General features: G+C 31.7%; 1 protein-coding gene across 1 annotated transcript; it reads right to left on the reverse strand.

Moving 5' to 3' along the window:
* Positions 1-14,755: 14,755 nt before the first annotated feature.
* LOC113863500 (omega-hydroxypalmitate O-feruloyl transferase) lies at positions 14,756-17,110 on the reverse strand. The gene is made up of 3 exons (XM_027497102.1): positions 17,042-17,110; positions 16,458-16,921; positions 14,756-15,613 (listed from the first exon to the last, which is right to left on the reverse strand). Exons 2-3 carry the CDS (start codon positions 16,896-16,898, stop codon positions 14,756-14,758), a joined length of 1,299 nt encoding a protein of 432 aa, XP_027352903.1. The 5' UTR covers positions 16,899-16,921; positions 17,042-17,110.
* Positions 17,111-17,599: the final 489 nt, after the last annotated feature.

Below are 17,599 nucleotides of genomic sequence, written 5' to 3' on the forward strand. Positions count from 1 at the left end.
AATGTAAAAAAAAAATATTTTTAAATTTAAATTAATAGTTTAAATGAAGAAAAGAAATATAGTCTATAAAATAAAAAAAATCTTGCTTGAGCCTCTTTAAGGCAATTTAATACACAAAATAAAATAAAATGAATCGCTTAAGCATAAACTATTTAACTTAAGTGAATTATACTTCACTGAAGATAATAATACCTAACTTAAGCTAATAATATCTAGCTTAAGTTAATAATATCTTGCTTAAGCTAATTTGAAGATGAACCTTTAAGTTTTCTTACAATACCAAATTCGCTAAAGCAAATAAATGTCAGGTGAAGCAAAATTGAGGTAGTACAACATAATGTTGAATGAATAATTTGGCTTAAGCTAGAGACAATTTGCTCAAGTGAAACTTTGTTGGATGATTTTTCCCCTTTTGGTATCAATATTCGCTTTAGTGGATGATTGGTCGATTCAGCAAATTTGATAATTCAAACAAAAACCTTCCCTGCATCTAATTTGCTCAAGCGCAAGAGTACACACTTAAGCAAAATTGTAACAATAAGTTATGAAACAACACAAATGTTTTTTTAACATCCTTGTAACATTCCTATTTTCTTTAATAATTAAAATTTCATTATATGATAAATATGCATGTAAAAGCATGTTGGGAGAATTTTTAAGTGTTGAACTGTAAGGCTTTTACTGTAGCGAGAATGAGGTAGTAGGAATGGAACATTCTGGAGCATTCTTGCTGTAGCGAAAAGTGCAGAAAACATAATACAATTTTGTCTTATATTTTTCTGTGGCGAGAGAGAGTCTCGCTGTAGCGACAGTCTTTCGCTGTAGCGAGGAGTATTACAAGTAATCTCTCGTTGTAACAAGAATGTCACGATTCTAAGGGTATTTAAGGGTTTTCATGTATGAAAACTTCATTTCTTTACTTCTTCTCACGTCCAGAATTCATTTTCTCTGAACTTTCTCTATATTTTCTCAGATAAAATCTCTCCAAATATCGATTATTTCTCGAAGACGTTCGTTCTAAGCAAATCTAAGTAAGTTTTTATGAGTTTAATCATGGTTTTACCGTTTATTTTCTTTGAATCTCATTCTTAAGAAATAAATTCGTGTTATCTAGGTAAAAGTGCTATTTTAGGACGTTCTTCATTATCAAATATTGTTTAGATCCTTATTATAAGGTAAGGGGAGCTCTATTCTATCATTGTATGATATGAGTTATATGTTGAGTCTATGAGAACATGCTTATGTATCTATTTTGATTATGTATGTATGAGTAATGAGTCTAAATAAAGAAAGATTGCTAATATGCATATGTTTGATGGTTTGGTTGACTGATTTTACTGTATAAATATGAAGTATATGATGAGAAAGCATGATATTATGAGTAAGCTAGTTGTGACGATATTTGATGAAGGTATTGAATGTAATAAGGAAAGTGGTAAGTACCTTACATTAATTAAATTTATATTTCAAATGCATCAATAATATAAGTTATTAACTTAGCTTGATTACAAGTTTACAATGTGAAACCATTTCTCACATGACAAGATCAAGCTTCTATATGTGTAATTATGTGAATGACATTTTATATGATATACTTGATTGGGATATAACTTAGGAGATTGGGGTTGCCAACAATACAAATAGGCATAAATTATAATGTTTAGTCTCTTATACTTTTAGTATAGAGTGATATAACATTTTGCAAATTTCCTCTTTAGGTAGATACTATAATTCTGCATTATGGGTATTGGATTGGATGAATATGAAAAATGTCTTCTCAACTAATCTCTATGGACAAGTGAGTTACAACAACTGAAATATTTTTTAGTCATAGTTTATCTTTAAAATTTTAGATGATGGTTAAAATAAATTACACTCTTGAAAATTGATTATATTTAAGTAATTTATGAATGTTGTGTTTAAGATAGATGAGGACATCGTACGGATAAAAACAATTATAAGATTGTTAGAAGGACATCACAATGAATAGAAATCCACACTAAAGTCTAGTGTCAATGACTTTAACCACACCTACTTGTATTTAAGTGCTGCAAAGGGAAGATTTAGCATACAAACATTTATTTGTGATAGAATAGAAGGTGGATTCCCATTGTAATAGTCTATCTTTCATGTTGTTTTTCATTATGAAATAGTATAAAACATTTTTTAATTCAAATTCAAATACTTAGCAAAATTGATTTCAAGATAAACCAATAATTCATAAGCTAAATAAATCCACTTAAGCATATTTGACCTTAATTGTCTTTGCTATATTGTATAATAAGCTATTTATTCGCTTAAGTTATAAAGTTAGGAACCATATGTCGCTTAAGCAGATCGAACCTTAATTGGATTGGCTATATTATGTTATTTTCACTTAAGCTATTTATTTGCTTAAGTCATTAATTATTTGCTTAAGATGTGTAATATTTGCTTAAGCAACAAAATTAGGCTTAAGCAAATATTGTTGCACTTAAGCTAATTATGCAAATAAGGAATTGCTTGCATAATGTGTTTATGTGAAAGATTATGTTTGAAACAAAATAGTAGGTTATAATGCTCAAATTCTAGCATTTGGTTGGAAATTTTCCTACATTTGAAGACTTCTTGAAGCATTGGTTATAATCATCATACATTATAAAGCATTTGGCATCCATTCTCCACAAAAAGTAAGACATTCAAGACATTATGTAATGTAAGAACTTGACATCCATTATCCAAAGCTAAAACAGAAACATATACCATAAATAAAATAACATTGTCCTTCAAACATTACAAGTCATGATAAATGAAAAGGTTTCAAAATATATTTATAATCCCTCCTTTAATTAAATCATCCATAGGGTCTCCAACAACATCTTAATGTAGTTGATTGTGTACCACTTCCTTTAGTTAATGATATGCTTACATCACTTGGTCATTTGCTTCTTTTTCTAATTCTCCTATCACTCCCTACTCTGCTTCTTTTTCTACTTATTCCTTTATCACATGGTCCTTTACCACTTCTTCTTTAACTGTTGTGCTTTTTTCTTCTTCTTGTTCAAGTCTTGCTTCCTTTTCTACTTCTTCTTCTTTCAGTCTTGTGTCTTTTTGTTTAAGTCATTCTTCATTTTCTACTTCTCTTCTAGCTTGTGGTTCTCCTCCATCTTTAACCTCATGGACCTCTCCCTCCAAGATTATTGAACTATCCCCAAGTCATCTAACATGAACAACAAAATCCTCAAGTGTAGGCCAAGGGAAAGAAGAAAGGATGCATTGCAACTGGTGTAGTGTAAAACTGTAGAATGAATGATTGAATCTTGCATAAGCCCAATGGTTTGTAGCCAATTGTTGCTAAATATGCAAGAGATGACCTATTAGTTAAGTGTCCATGGCTGGTGGGGTAAAAGGTGTTAGAGTGGGAGTTGGAGGCTCAAGATGAGGATTATGCTCTACGTGCTCTAAGTGGTTAACACAATAATTTCTGCTGAAGTGGATCTTGATAGGTTGTTTGAGTAGGATAGGTGATAACTGCTCAGGAATCCTAACTTCATGGGTGTTATAAAGGATTGTGATAAAAATAAGGAAGCCTAAAGGCTTAGAGGATGTTGATTGTTGCAAAGTATAGAAAATTACAAACTGATGAATCTCCTTAGAAATCATTGTAGCTATATCTACTCTTAATCGCTTTATGATACAATATATGAGGTAGTCTCTTAGCATATGGAGATCAGATATGTGTGAGGTGAGAGCTATATTTGCATGCAAGAATGATGCCCAAATTTGCGTAAGATTCTTCAGACTTTGTCTCTTAAAATGCAGTGACTCCCCATGAGCATTAGTTTCATAAGAGTGGCTTAGAAGGCATAAAAGTTCTACTATTTCATTATCTTTGAACCCTAAAGTTGTCTTCCTCGAACGCTGATAAGTTGAGAGTTCCCCTTCTTCCAAAATCAATGGATTGCCCAACAAGACATTGATTGCATTTTAATCATAAGACACCTCTAACCTATGCTCCTAAGACCTCATGTTCATCTCTTTAGGTTTCAATAGCCAAGCATTGGAATAAAACTCCTTCACAATCTCCTCTTTAATTTTGTTTGCAAGGTTTGCCCAAAAGTGTCACTTTTTTCTTCTCAGCTCCTCTTGAAACTCCTAATATTCCTCTAATTTCAACTAGATCTTCCTCTTTGGTAAAAGCTCCCTAAACTTAAGTGAATAATACCTCTGTTGTTTAGACCTGCACTAAAACCTTAACTTGTTTAACACGAGAAAGGCTTGTGGAGAGTTGGGGCTTTGATGATGTGCTTCATTTCCTTATGGTTCTAAGTTGGGGAAGCTTCACCAAGCTGAGAAGCCTTTCTTTTTTTTCTTGTAGGGCCTAATGACTTACTATACGAGGGGCCATCCTAGATTAAAATAGCAAAACAAAGCAAAATTAATGAAAGGAAAAGCAATAGTAGCTAATGTAAATCTACAATTTTTTTAGACAAATGATTGTAAAAAGAACATAACTTTTAGGAAAAGCCAACAAATATTTTAACATCAAGAAGCGCTCACTCATTATGTAATTTAAAAGCATATACCCTAAAAAAAAGAAATGCATTATAAATCAATTTTGCTTAAGCCAATACTTACTCGCTTAAGACCACTACATTTGCTGAAGCTAGTACCTTCTTGCTTAAGTCCACTAAATTTTGCTCAAGCCAATACTTACTCGCTTTAGCCACTCTCTATTTCTTTTAAGCCACTAATTAATTGCCTAAGCTAAATTTAAGGTTCAAACATAGGTACCACTACCTGATTTTCACTTAAGCTACAATAATTTTGATTATATGATATATATTTCATTCAAGCCACTACCTACTCGCTTAAACTACTTTCAGGGTTCAAACATTAGTGTCATTTTCTCATTTTTGCTTAAGCTATATTTATTCACTAAAGTGGGCTAGGTTTTCGCTCAAGCCATGGCTAAATTGTTTAAGTTAATGTCAAGGTTCAAACATTAGGTCCTTTGCCTCGCTTAAGCTACAATGTTTCATTCCAAGCATAATCTACTTTTCCTTCAAAAATATTGGTTTCTAGTTTTGGGTTATTAAGCAAAAAAGTATGGCTTAAGTGAAAAGTAAAAGGCATTATCATTTCTATGGCCATCACAATTTCATCAAATGCATGGGATTAAACATACAAACCTAAAAATGTTTATATATACAATAACAAAACCAACCTAAAATGTTGAAACATACAAAATCATACATTTCAACAAAATAATGGTCTACCCTAAAGTTAAAACAAAGTTTAAATAATCATAACAACCATGGATTGGGTTTCAACTGAAAAGCAACAACTTAAGTAAAATGAGAGTGATTGGGACTAGCAAAGGAACAAAGAAGAAGGAAAAGTGATGAGAAACTATAAATGGGAGACAAAATAGTGATTTGGTAAAAAAAAAATGAAAGTGGAAAATTGAAATGTCTTCAATATGGTTTAAAGGAGGCAATAACCTCACTTAAGTGAATGTAATTGTTCTTAAGCGACAATAAAATTGGGAAAATATTTTTAATTTAAAATTTACTTAAGCTAATTTATTTGCGTTTAAACGCATTTATCATATGGAAAACCTTTCTACTATCTAGTTTTTGCTTAAGCAGTTAATTACTCACTCCAACAAACAATTAGAAAAATGTCTTTGTCTTCTTTGTTCACTTAAGCCAAATAATTTTACCTTTGGCGAAAATTATACAATGACCAAATAAACATTGCATTAAGGTTTACTTAAGTGAAGTTTGATTCACTAAAGCTAATTAAATAAATGATATTTACCTGTATAATTAGCTTAAGCGCATGTTGAATGACTTAGGTGAATTCTAATATTTTAAGAAAATTTTTTAACGATATAATTGATTATTAGTAGCTTAATTATTTAATGGATTAAGCAAATATATTTACATTATTCAATTGATTCCTTTTTGGAGATTCATTTGAAAAGGTAAAAAGATCTTAACTGTTATTGCATCCTTCATTAATGTATTATTTTCACTTTTGTGATTCAACTGCTCTCACATTCAAAACTTACAAAATATGTAAAAATAATAAACTACAAAGCAAAACAAAGTTAAAAATTTGGATGTTTCTCGTGTGCATGCAAACTTTAAATCTGTCTCAAAAGTTAGTACCTAAAGCAAGAAACTTTTAATTATCATAAACATTTATATATGTAATAAAGGGAAAAATCTTGTCACACTAGTGTAAGTCTAAAAACTCTTACACTCGATCTAAGCCTTTCATTTAACTTACATCTAACGGATTATAATTTATTACTTCACTAACCGTTAAATGTAAGTTAAATGAAAGGTTCAGATCGAGTGTAAGAGTTTTTAGATTTACACTAGTGTGAGAAAATCCTTCCCATGTAATAAATATATTATGAAAAACTAAACCACCACAAAAATTATGCATCAAATTAATTGTTCAACAATACTTACCTAGTTAGCATTGTAATTCTCATTTTCCAAAGACATGTCATTTTCTTCATGTGGCAAAGATGATTCAAACATAAATTGCATCATTTTTTGAAATCGATTAAGTGATGGACATGTATTCTTATTATGACTGTAACGTTTACATCCTGAGCATTTTCTTGAGCCTTTTTTAACTTCTTTGCCATATATAATGAGGACCGATTGCCACTACTTTGCTTCTAATAGTAGTCAGATCTTTTACTGTATTATACATAATGTCAACTTCATCCTTATCACTTTGACCAATAGAAGCATTCTTTGACTTTAGGATCTTAAGTTCTCTTGTGCTTTATCTCTTTTATGGTAGAAATCCTTTGAACTTTGACAAGAAAGTTTAGTCAACTCCTTATATTGGTGCATCAACATAGCAAGTCTAGGAATGGAATGTGAGTCCCAATAATTTGATTCGTTATTCAAAATGCCTTAAATTGAATTCTTTGCATTATTTGTCCATTTATCTAATACTAGACATTTTGGCAATTCTACAATGTTCAAAAAAATAGCAGTGCTAGAATATGGTCACATGAAAGACCAAAAGATTCTATCATTTGACACCCATATTTAAATTCATAGTTAATTGGAAAGATATGTGTTACTCATGTTTATAGCCACCACACTTTGACTCTACATAAATATTTCGTGTAAATGACTCTTTACATCCAACCATAATAATTGTGGATGACCTAACAAGTGTAGCACGAAACAACAACAAAAATTTCTCTATATTACCTTAGCAGTTCCCCTTTTAATGCTTTGATAATTTGTTTGCAAAACTAGGTCACCATGCATGAAGGAAAAGTTAGTATCAAGTTCTTTATATCAAATGCGATTCAAGCACATGTAAAATTATAGTAAAAATTTTGTTAAATTACACATTGAGTTAACAAATTTTCTAATTTAGGAGTGCAAACCCTTACATTAAGAAGTAGTTCTAAGGCTAGCAAAAAGATTATCACGTATATGACATGTGGCTCATATCTTCCTCTTTTGATACATCTCTATAACCTAACCATTTTCTTGCAAATCAAACTTATCCATAATTTTACTACATTTACGTCAAAACTTACCTACACCATAATCCAATAACATGAATTTCTTAAACTCAACAGCAAATGCAGAAATCCTGACATTTGCAATTACATTACAAATCAAATATCATGCATACAATCTTTGATGTATATTGGGCCATACTCTCTTTATGGCATTTCTAATTGCCACATCACCATCAATAATAACTGATATAGGTGTGAGCTGTACAATGGTCAGATGAGAGTTATGCAGTTGCAGAGTTGTTTAGTTACTTTGTTTGATATGTTTAAAAATAGGAGTTTTGGTGTAGGGTTTCTCGCTCAAGCGAGACTAAGTTGTACTGAACTAGGCATTCTAGAGCTATCTCGCTCAAGCGAGATTAGTCTTATCAAGCGAGATAGGATAATACCGCTCCAACTATCCTCTCACCCAAGCAAGAAGTGATCTCGCCCAGACGAGAAGGAGTCTCGCTTAGGCGAGATAACGCTTTCCTAGCGAGTGTAGGGTTCGCTCAAGCAAGAATGCACGCATTTAGAGGGGTATTTAAGGAACCACAATCTTAAAAACTTTCATTTCTCACCAAACAACTTATCTTTCTCATTTTTCTCTGTTCTATCACCTTCTCTTCATAGAAGAAACCCCTTGAAGCCCAAATCTCTTCCCAATCTGAGTGAAAACGCCCATATCGTTCGGATCTAAGTAAGTTTTTGGAGCTTAGTTCTCCACCTTCACTCCTTATTCTTAGTTTTCTCTTTCTCAAGAGCTTCCTACCTTGTCATACTAACGAGATCTTAGTTCTTTGGACTATATATTATATCTGGACGTTGTAGCTCTTTCTTGGGACTCATGAAGAGAGTGATCTAAGAAAACCCACTTCCAGATAAAAAGAGCGTACCCTAAATGATCACTATTTATTTAGATAAACCTTAGGGTAGAAACCAGAGTATGCATGATTTGTGGGATTCTCTATTATTGTATAAATGGTATGGAAATTGATCTTGCTTGAGATGAATATTTAGAATGCTATAGTAGAATATGACATGCTGAGAACCGTAATATAATGTGTTAAAAAGGTTTAGTATATGCTTAAATTCTATTATGTTGAGATTGGCTGATAAATATTCTAAAGTATATTAATGACTGTCATGCATCATGCTAATTTTCATCATTCTAGAGCTGAGTCACATGCTTAGGTGGTTAGACATGCAACGATAGAAAAATGTTCAGTTGTGCAGTGCTTTGTCTGGATCCAAATATCGAGATGGGACCAAAAAAAATTGTATGTTTCTTCTGGATTATTTGAGCTGTAAAATCAGTTGGAACTGAGTTGTTATATTTGTATTAGATGGGCTGAGAATGGGCTGAATTGTTGCATTGATTTGCTGAAATTTACTAATATATTAAGTTGTATAAACAGTTATATTTATATTATGTATTTTATGACTATGGCTATTTGTTGTGTAAGCTCACCCTTGCATTTTGTCTATGTTGGCATATGTACTGCGATAATCGTACGATAATACGTGAGTAGACGTGATAAGTGGTGCGTCTACTTCCCATACTGAAGGGTCTAGCTAAGGAATGATTTGAGTCTTACATTTTTGGGATCTGTAACTTTACTTGTTATTTGAGGTCTTAGTTATGAGTCTAAACTATTCAGCTATATATTTAGTCATGGAATGTAATTAATTGTTTTTAACTTTATATTCTTTTGAACTCCATGTCAAGCAACTTTTGTTTATACGTATATTTAGAATTTTATTAAAATGCCTTTTTGACGTTTTACTTCACCATTGAGATGTTGAAATTTTTATTTTTTTCATTGATCGTTGAGTTAACTTTCAATTCTTTTCAAATATTAAAAATTTATATAGATTTTAATTGGATAGTATGTCACAGATCCTTTCCAAAATAGGGTTGTGACAGTATGACTTAAGAAAAAATTACAGAGAATGAGTTTCTTCTATTTTTTACCATTTAACCACATCCCTTTAATCATTATGCCTATTCTGATTTAGGCAAGTTATTTGTTGTTGTGAAAATTGGGATGAGTATATAATGCTTTTAAATTTAATTAATTCCACTTATAAAGATCACAATTCAAAGTATGACAATGTAAAAAGAGTATAGTTTATTTAAGTTGTTAAATTTAGGTAACAAGTTTGCATGCAATTCAGGAAAAAAAAAGGAGGAATTGAACAAAACTTCTACGATACTATTTCAAGCAAAAATTACTTGATTATTTAATATCTTGCTTTGAAAATCTCTTTCAGAGCTTTTTCGCTTAAATTTTAATTACAACAACTGAATCTACTATCAATTAGTTACTAGAATTACAAAAAAAAAAATGTTTGAATTAGCTTTGAGAAATAAAGATAGAAGTGAATTTAAAAAATAAAGTTGAGTTTTACGTAAATAAAAAATAAAGAAATTACTATAATTATGTTTTTAAAAAATATTTGTCTTTCAAAATACTTTAAAAGACTTCTTTTAAATATCTAATATTTTAAAATCTTTAACCTATAAAATTTATCAAAAATTAAATTATAAATACTATAACTTATAAAACATATTATAGCAAATCATTATCTTAACTTATCTGTGAGTCATATAATACATTAATTTACCATGACCTTCACCGAATAAATGACTCTCAAAATAATATTATCAAAGAAATAAAATTTAGTCAAATGTTATAAGAATTTTAATACTTTTTAAGAGATTTATCTCATAAATTTTAGAGTTAAAGAACGAATTTAAAATTAAGTTAAAACTTAAAAAATAAATTAAAAGACTAAATTACTGATTTAACCTTAAACTAATAATTTAAAAAAAAAAAAGTCAACCTAAGTGTTGAAGAGGCAGTAAACATGATTATCCTGTAAATATGCCAAAGAATACAATACAAGCATAGTAATTACCAAATTCCTGAATTGACTAGAATTATAATGGTAGTAATTAAAAATAAAAATAAAAAATGGAAGGTCTTCACATTCAGAAGGCAACGAAATCAAGAAGCTGAAGTATCAAATGGTCAGTGAATTGTACATGCCAGCATGGCTCAGCACATGCTTCTCCTGCTAAAAGTTGTCATCAAGAGGTTGACAAACACTCAATTAACGCTGCAGCACTTGGACTAAAAGTACACACCATAGAAGCTTGGATCGTGATTTTCTTTGTCGGAAAATGTTAACATATGTCAAAGAAAAAAAATATATATCGTTATACACTTTTTATCCAATTTTTTTTTATTAAGGTTAATTAAAATATAAGTGAATTCCATTAAATAATAAAGTCTCACTCCCTAACAAATATGAACTAAAATGTATATTGTGTTGTGTGAATTATTGTATGATTCGCTTGTATTAATAACACGTCTATAGTGTGTTTTCCTCTTCTTTTTTTATAACAATACATTTCTATTTTGTGTTGCCTAATATTAATTTTCTAGCGTACCTCATGAATACGAAGGTACGTCTCTATTGAAGATTGATTTTCCATTTTCCTTCTTTGAACAAATTATATAGTTTCCAAAATATGCTATGGTACACGAATGCTATTTTCAACGGTTCTACCCTCCTCCATTCTAAGCTGTTAAGATTTTTGACACAACTAAAGAAATGAAATGCTGTTGGGCAAGGCATCGAAGGAGAAAAATGTCATCAAAACTCTGCAACAACAAATAGCAAGAGTGCATGACGCAGAAATTTGATGCACTCTTCGTAACGTTATGATGTTTACAACAGCAATAAAGAACTTCTGATCATTTACTGAAATAAGTAAACAGCGCACATGCTATGTTAGTGTGTTAATCGCAAAAAAAGAAGCAACTTTCCATTTCAAGGGGTGAAATTCTGATCCATAGTGCGAGTACAAATGTCTGTGTGCCTCTGTGCAGTGTGCCCCCTAGTCATACTCCATAGTCAAACAACTTATATTTCCATGTGTAATTTTAAATTAATTTTCTTAATTATTAAATAAAAAGTATTAAATATTTTTTATATTTTTAAGATAATGAATAATTTTTTTATTTTTTATTTTATAAAATAGTATGAAGATTAGCATGATACTAAGCTGAAAAATATAGCAAACTCCGTTCATAATCATTTTCTATATTTATTTTTTATACTCTCTATTATTTTCTCTTTCATCTATCCAGTCATACTCTAAAGGTGAGGTTGAATTTCTATAGTCAAACTCAACTTAAAAAGGTGATTTCTAATTTTAAATAAAATTTCACGCAAGATAGCTTTCAACTAAAATTGATTGAGAAGTAATTTTTTTTCGTCATTAAATTGAGTGACAAGTGTAAAACCCTGACGATGCTTACACAATCAAACTCTTAACTATTTGGACCTCTGCACTTCCAAAACCAATCTATACATGGCTTATGCAATCTGGAAAAAATAACTTTATTTCCATTCTCTTGTATCACTTCACCAAATAAGAATTACCCTACTATTTTTTTAACAAGATAATAATAGTAAATAACTAATTATCAATATTAAACCACCTGACATTACTAATTCTTTTGAAAAAAATCTTTTTTTATTTCTATCCTTTAATTTTGTCTCCATGGACGAGCAAGGCGTATACGCTGAACACAGTTGTTTTACCATCAACCATGAATTTCAAGCACGATTCAACCTTGGCCTGGAAAGTAGTGTCTGATTGAAAACACGTTAAGAAACTTGGAAACATGAATTCAAGAGAGGAGCAACAACTAGTAGTGCATACAAACATGTTATGGGTGGACTCGTCAGCATTCGATTTTGCATGGATTGGGAACACAACCAAAGAACTATTGGCAACGCAACTAAAAGCATCTCATGGGACAAGTACATTAAAGAGTACCACGTACGTACAATTATAATAAAAAGTGGAATTAATTATATAGTTATGCAATCTATCAATATGAAAAATCCCCTATCTCATTATCTATGGAATAAATGAAGACTTCTTTAAAGTGAATTTATTTACAAAGTGAGAAAGCAAAGAGTTACGTGATTGTTGATTTAATTTTAACTATACCATTATATTAACCTACAAGAATTTAAGAGTGAATAATTTATTACTTTTTCATTTTACAAACAAATTCACTTTGAATAGCCTTTTTTTAGAGTTAAATTATAAGGTTAAAGGTTCGTAAGCCAACTTATTTTTATGAAAACTTGCGATGTTTAGACTTTTTTCAAAATAACAAATTATTATTTACAAAACCATGTAAGTGGGCTGGCATGGTAATTTGTAATCCAACTTACATCAACCCACTCAAAATTCCATCGTATTTGTTTACACGGTACTGGACAGGAATGGGATTTTCTCAATCGAACTCGCTTGTTAGAGTATATGGATTGCATGTTGGCTTTTGTGTAGAACGGAGGAAGAAACCCAAAATCACCTGCATCTATCCACAATTAAAACTTGCCAAGCTCAATTCATATTTAAGTTCAATTCATAATCCAGAGTGTTTGAGTCGTGAAACTTGCTTAGCAACAACCCAAACTCACAAACATGTTGCAAGGTGAGACACCAAATACTAGCAGCATGTGAGAAGGGACATCACTCAGCTCCACAATCACACACTGTTCCTCTCCAAAAAAACATCCAAGTTATGAGATTAATGTATCAACTCGAGATGCCCTTTCACTGCACAAGTTCGAGATCAGTTTTTGCTACAGCCAAACAGTATTTTAAATTGAGTAATTAGTGGAACCATGTCGCAGTTTTTATTACTATCATTGCAGATTCAGTTATTGTGATGTATTTCCGGATTTATTTTATATTTTTACGTATTATAACATTATTATTTATATTTAAAATCACACGTCTTCTTATTTGTTTTAAATTTTCTCATTTTTTTTATCACAAGCTATGGATCATCCTAAAATTCCTCTTTCTTTTATAAATTTTACTAAATCTATTAAATAAAAAATAATAATATAATTTGTGTGTGATTCCACTAATTACTGTAATTGGATATCTGCTACAATCCAACACAGCTGTTGCACCTTTTGCATTGCCATTGCTACATTAGGTAACAATTTTTTATAAATTTTAACCACACTCCATTTGAAACAGTGAGTGCCAATTGTTCAATTATAGAACTTTGTTGGGTTCTGAACGATGCTGCTCTAGTTCTTAATAATTTGATCTCATAAATGTAGCAGATGCGACGTTGACGATACTTCAGAACCAGAACTGATGGAATATACGCAGAGTGAATCGATCCATATACTAAGGTAAGTCTTCTGTTCCAGATAAAGCCATTGACAGCAAAATAGTTGGTAGCTTTTGTTCATCATCCACATTGGAAATCTGTAATAATTGTCTCAACTTAAGATGCGTTTATGATTTTTAAAAGATTTTTCAAAATTTTCAATTTAAAACCGAGTAATTTGTCAAGATACGTCACTTTGATTAATGATATCATTAAAATTTATTTTGTATAAAGTTTGAATAATTTATTTTTGAGAATGTATAAAGTTAATATACAAGAAATAGTATATCCTTGTTTTTCGAAAGACTACGTCCTATTAATATTTGATAACTACATCGATCCTTATTGATCCAATGCTTTAGATAATCTACGGATGATGTGTTCATGTCCACACTTTGGTAAAAAGTACTTTCCGTTAATAAGAAAAATAAATAATTAGACTACACAATATATAAATATAAAAAAAAATAAAATTCTGCACCCTTATCTAAAACAATCCTATAGCATATGCCAATTTCAATCAATTTACATTAATTTGCTCGGAAAAATAACTTGTACATTAAATACCAACCAAATCAATTGCAATCCTTGTACATAAATCTTCAAATTCTAACTTATTTGAACTCAAATCAAGATGTTTTGGTAGGTGTTGGGTATAAAAAATTTTGCTGGATTACGTTTCACTGTAAGTTTTATTTTTCATGATCAGAGAAATCTAGATTACCTAAAGGGCGCATAATCTCACCTAAACAAATCCCACAAAGATCCAATTCTAGTGAGAAAGTTTGTGTCACTCTAGAAAGCACCAAATGTTTGTTAAACTGCTGAAAATTTTGCATATAAATTAAATTCATGAACAAAACATAAGGGTGGCTTTAATTATTGATGATTAGCACCAATAAATTCATAAACAGAATAAGTCCTCTCTTTTCATTCAGGAAACAACAGAAACATAAGCTAAGAAATAAATAACAGAATCATATATAATTAAAATATATAGATGACCCTATATCTGCATCAAATCTTGGAAAATCTTCATGACAGGAGCTGGCAACCCCAGAAGCACATTGATGTTTCTCCTCTCTTGGCCATGAGAAAGGAACAAAATCACTTCCTTCTCTGGCAATGACACAGGACCTGACAGCACAGGCTCTCCCCATCCAAAATCAGTGGTATGAAAAGAAAGCCTTGACCAAGTTGTGATGAGAAGGGTGCATGCTAGAGAAGGCCTTGCCCTTGTTACCTCAAAATAGTCTATAGCTGATTTCATGTAACTGTCTGTGACCATTTTGATTGCATCTTGAATGAGACTCACAGCAAATGAGAAGGGCTTCTCTGTTAGCTCACCAGCTTGACACACAGAATTTGTTAGCACAATTCCATTGCCACAATACCCTTTTGGAAGAGAAGGGTTGAACTTAGCCCTCCCATCAACAGCAAAAAGAAGCTTTGTTCGCTGATCTGGCAACATTTTCAGTGCTTTGGTTCTAGCTATCCATACAAATGCTGAGAGGACTTCAAATGTTGTGCAAGTGTCAAGAGCACCATCTTCCATGGCTTTCATCTTCAGTTGCTTTAGTTTCTCAGGATCAAAACAGAAGGACCTGTAAACCATCTCATCTTCATACAAGCTATTGGTGTTGGACTTGTCTTCAATGTCAGCAAATTCTTGGTGTAGATGCTCTATCTTTGGTGGGTTTCGTGCCTTGAGTATGCTTCTGTCTAGTATTGGAGGGATTGAGAGAGGCATGTCTCTGGCTACTTCACCCCAAGAGTTCACAAACTCCATTGCACCAATGCCATCAAACATACAGTGATTCATGCACAGCCCAAGAGCAAAGCCTCCACATTTAAATTTGGTCACCTGAAATATAGAGTTAACAGTCCAAAAATGAAATAATCAATGCAAAGTGAGACACCTTCTCTTCAATCATTTTCATCCTCTCGGTAAGATTGAATTGACCGTTTAGTGTTTATCACTATTATAAGAACAAGGAGAAATAATTATGAGATACTATGATGTTGGAGTACTGACACAGAAATAGCAACTGAAGTACTTGCAAAATGCATAAGCCGGCTGTTCCTATAGCATGAAAAATAAGATCTATTTGATTTCAGAAACCTATTTCATTAAATAACTATAAAAAATGTCACCATTATTTATTATTTTATTTTCTGTTTTGAAGGACTTACACAAGAAATAATAAAAAAGATATATAATCTTGTTTTGTTTCCTATATAATACAAATTCTTAGAAACAAGAACCAAAGCAAAAACAAGATAATATTTTTGTAATTATTTATAAAGACATAAAAACAGGAAACATTTTCTCACAGCAAACGTCCTGATGTTGTACGGTTTCTATAAACATCCACAAACTAAAACTCATTTTAGTCAGTGAATATCATCATCCCTATACTCCCCTCAACAGAATGCTGTGCTGCTAACCTATTAAGAAACTTGAGAGAACTTCAAAACAACTGCCACGTGTTTTCATATATAAATTCCGACAAAGAGTTTGACAATTATATATGCTAGATGTACTAGTCTTTCTTGACAGTTCTCTATTCTCTATAGTAATGAACTTGGCATATGTTTATAAACACCTAGAGTTATGTAACCAAAACAATAAAATAAAACCTCTCACTCCGCGTGATTGTTTACATTAATATCAAGCACAAGAGCCAAGACAAAGTGACAAAACTCACCTGGGCCACCAAAGGAGGCATCTGAAGAATGTGTTTTGCACCAGGAATGTCATAAACAAGCATTCCAAGAGTTCCAGGGTCTGGCTTTGTGATGTCACCAATCTCTTCCATTGAACAGTTTGCTTCAGCTTCTACAAAAAGTGCACCCTCACCTGTGCACTCCACTATGAGTTTCCCTTCTGAGCTAATATTCAGCCTCCCAGCCAGAGGGTAATAATGCACAAGAACTTTCTTCAATGCATTCTTGATCATTTCCCCAGCTTTCTCGTTCCCTCTCTCAGCCGTTTTGAAGCAATAAACAGTTCTCACAATCACTGCAATGTTCTGGTCAAGGTTAGATAGGAAATACAACCCCTTCTTTGTTTCTTCTGCAGGAGGAACTAAAGTTGGTTCACTTAGCTTCACACTAAGTTGGAAACCATTCTCTTTAGCAATTTCCATCTCAACTCAAGCTCCTTATTAACCTGTACGATAAAAAAATAGAAACATGTTGAGTAAATAGAAAAGGAAACAGTTTAGAGGGGTCTTAGGAGCATGCAATATTGAAAACATCATCAGGAACACATGTGTTGTGTTTATCATACCTGGGGTGTCCCTCACACAATATGGTAATATGTGTCTTTAAGAGAGAAAGTTGAAAGGTATATATGTATGATATGGGCGGAGTAGTTCTTAGATGTTCAAAACATTGCATTGGCAGAAAATAAATATAATGTGAAGGTGAGAGGTAGTTGTTCATACACAACGGTGCAAGCTACAATGCGTGGTGTCCTTAGAAGACTTGATGACATTCCTTTTTTTTAAAAAAAAAAAAAACTTTGTGTGCATTGTGGACTTATGGGTGAGAGTAGGCCACTAGTAAAGAGACCAAAGACAAAAGGAACCCAGTCAGAAGAAGAAGGAAGATGGGCCTGTTTGGTGTGGTTGGTATCCCACATTTGCTAACCTAATATTTTGTTTATTTAGTTGTTACTTTCCCACATCATCATTTTGGCAGTCAACTTAAAAGTGCCATGGTTGTGTTTCAGTACCATAGTCTAATTTTGAGAACCTTGCTAACGTGATCTTTTAAAGAACCTTTTTTCCTATTTAGTGCATGTTTAATTTTGATTACAATAATAATATTTTTACACCTATTTTTT

The sequence above is a fragment of the Abrus precatorius genome, unplaced genomic scaffold, assembly GCF_003935025.1.
Source record: "Abrus precatorius isolate BTA unplaced genomic scaffold, Abrus_2018 Scaffold3, whole genome shotgun sequence".
Taxonomy (NCBI): domain Eukaryota; kingdom Viridiplantae; phylum Streptophyta; class Magnoliopsida; order Fabales; family Fabaceae; genus Abrus; species Abrus precatorius.

Coding starts and splice junctions, on each gene's coding strand:
- LOC113863500 (XM_027497102.1), bottom strand. CDS start 16,898: ATGGAAATTGCTAAAGAGAATGGTTTCCAACTTAGTGTGAAGCTAAGT. Junction 15,614..16,457: donor TGCCTCCTTTGGTGGCCCAG/GTGAGTTTTGTC, acceptor TCTATATTTCAG/GTGACCAAATTTAAATGTGG.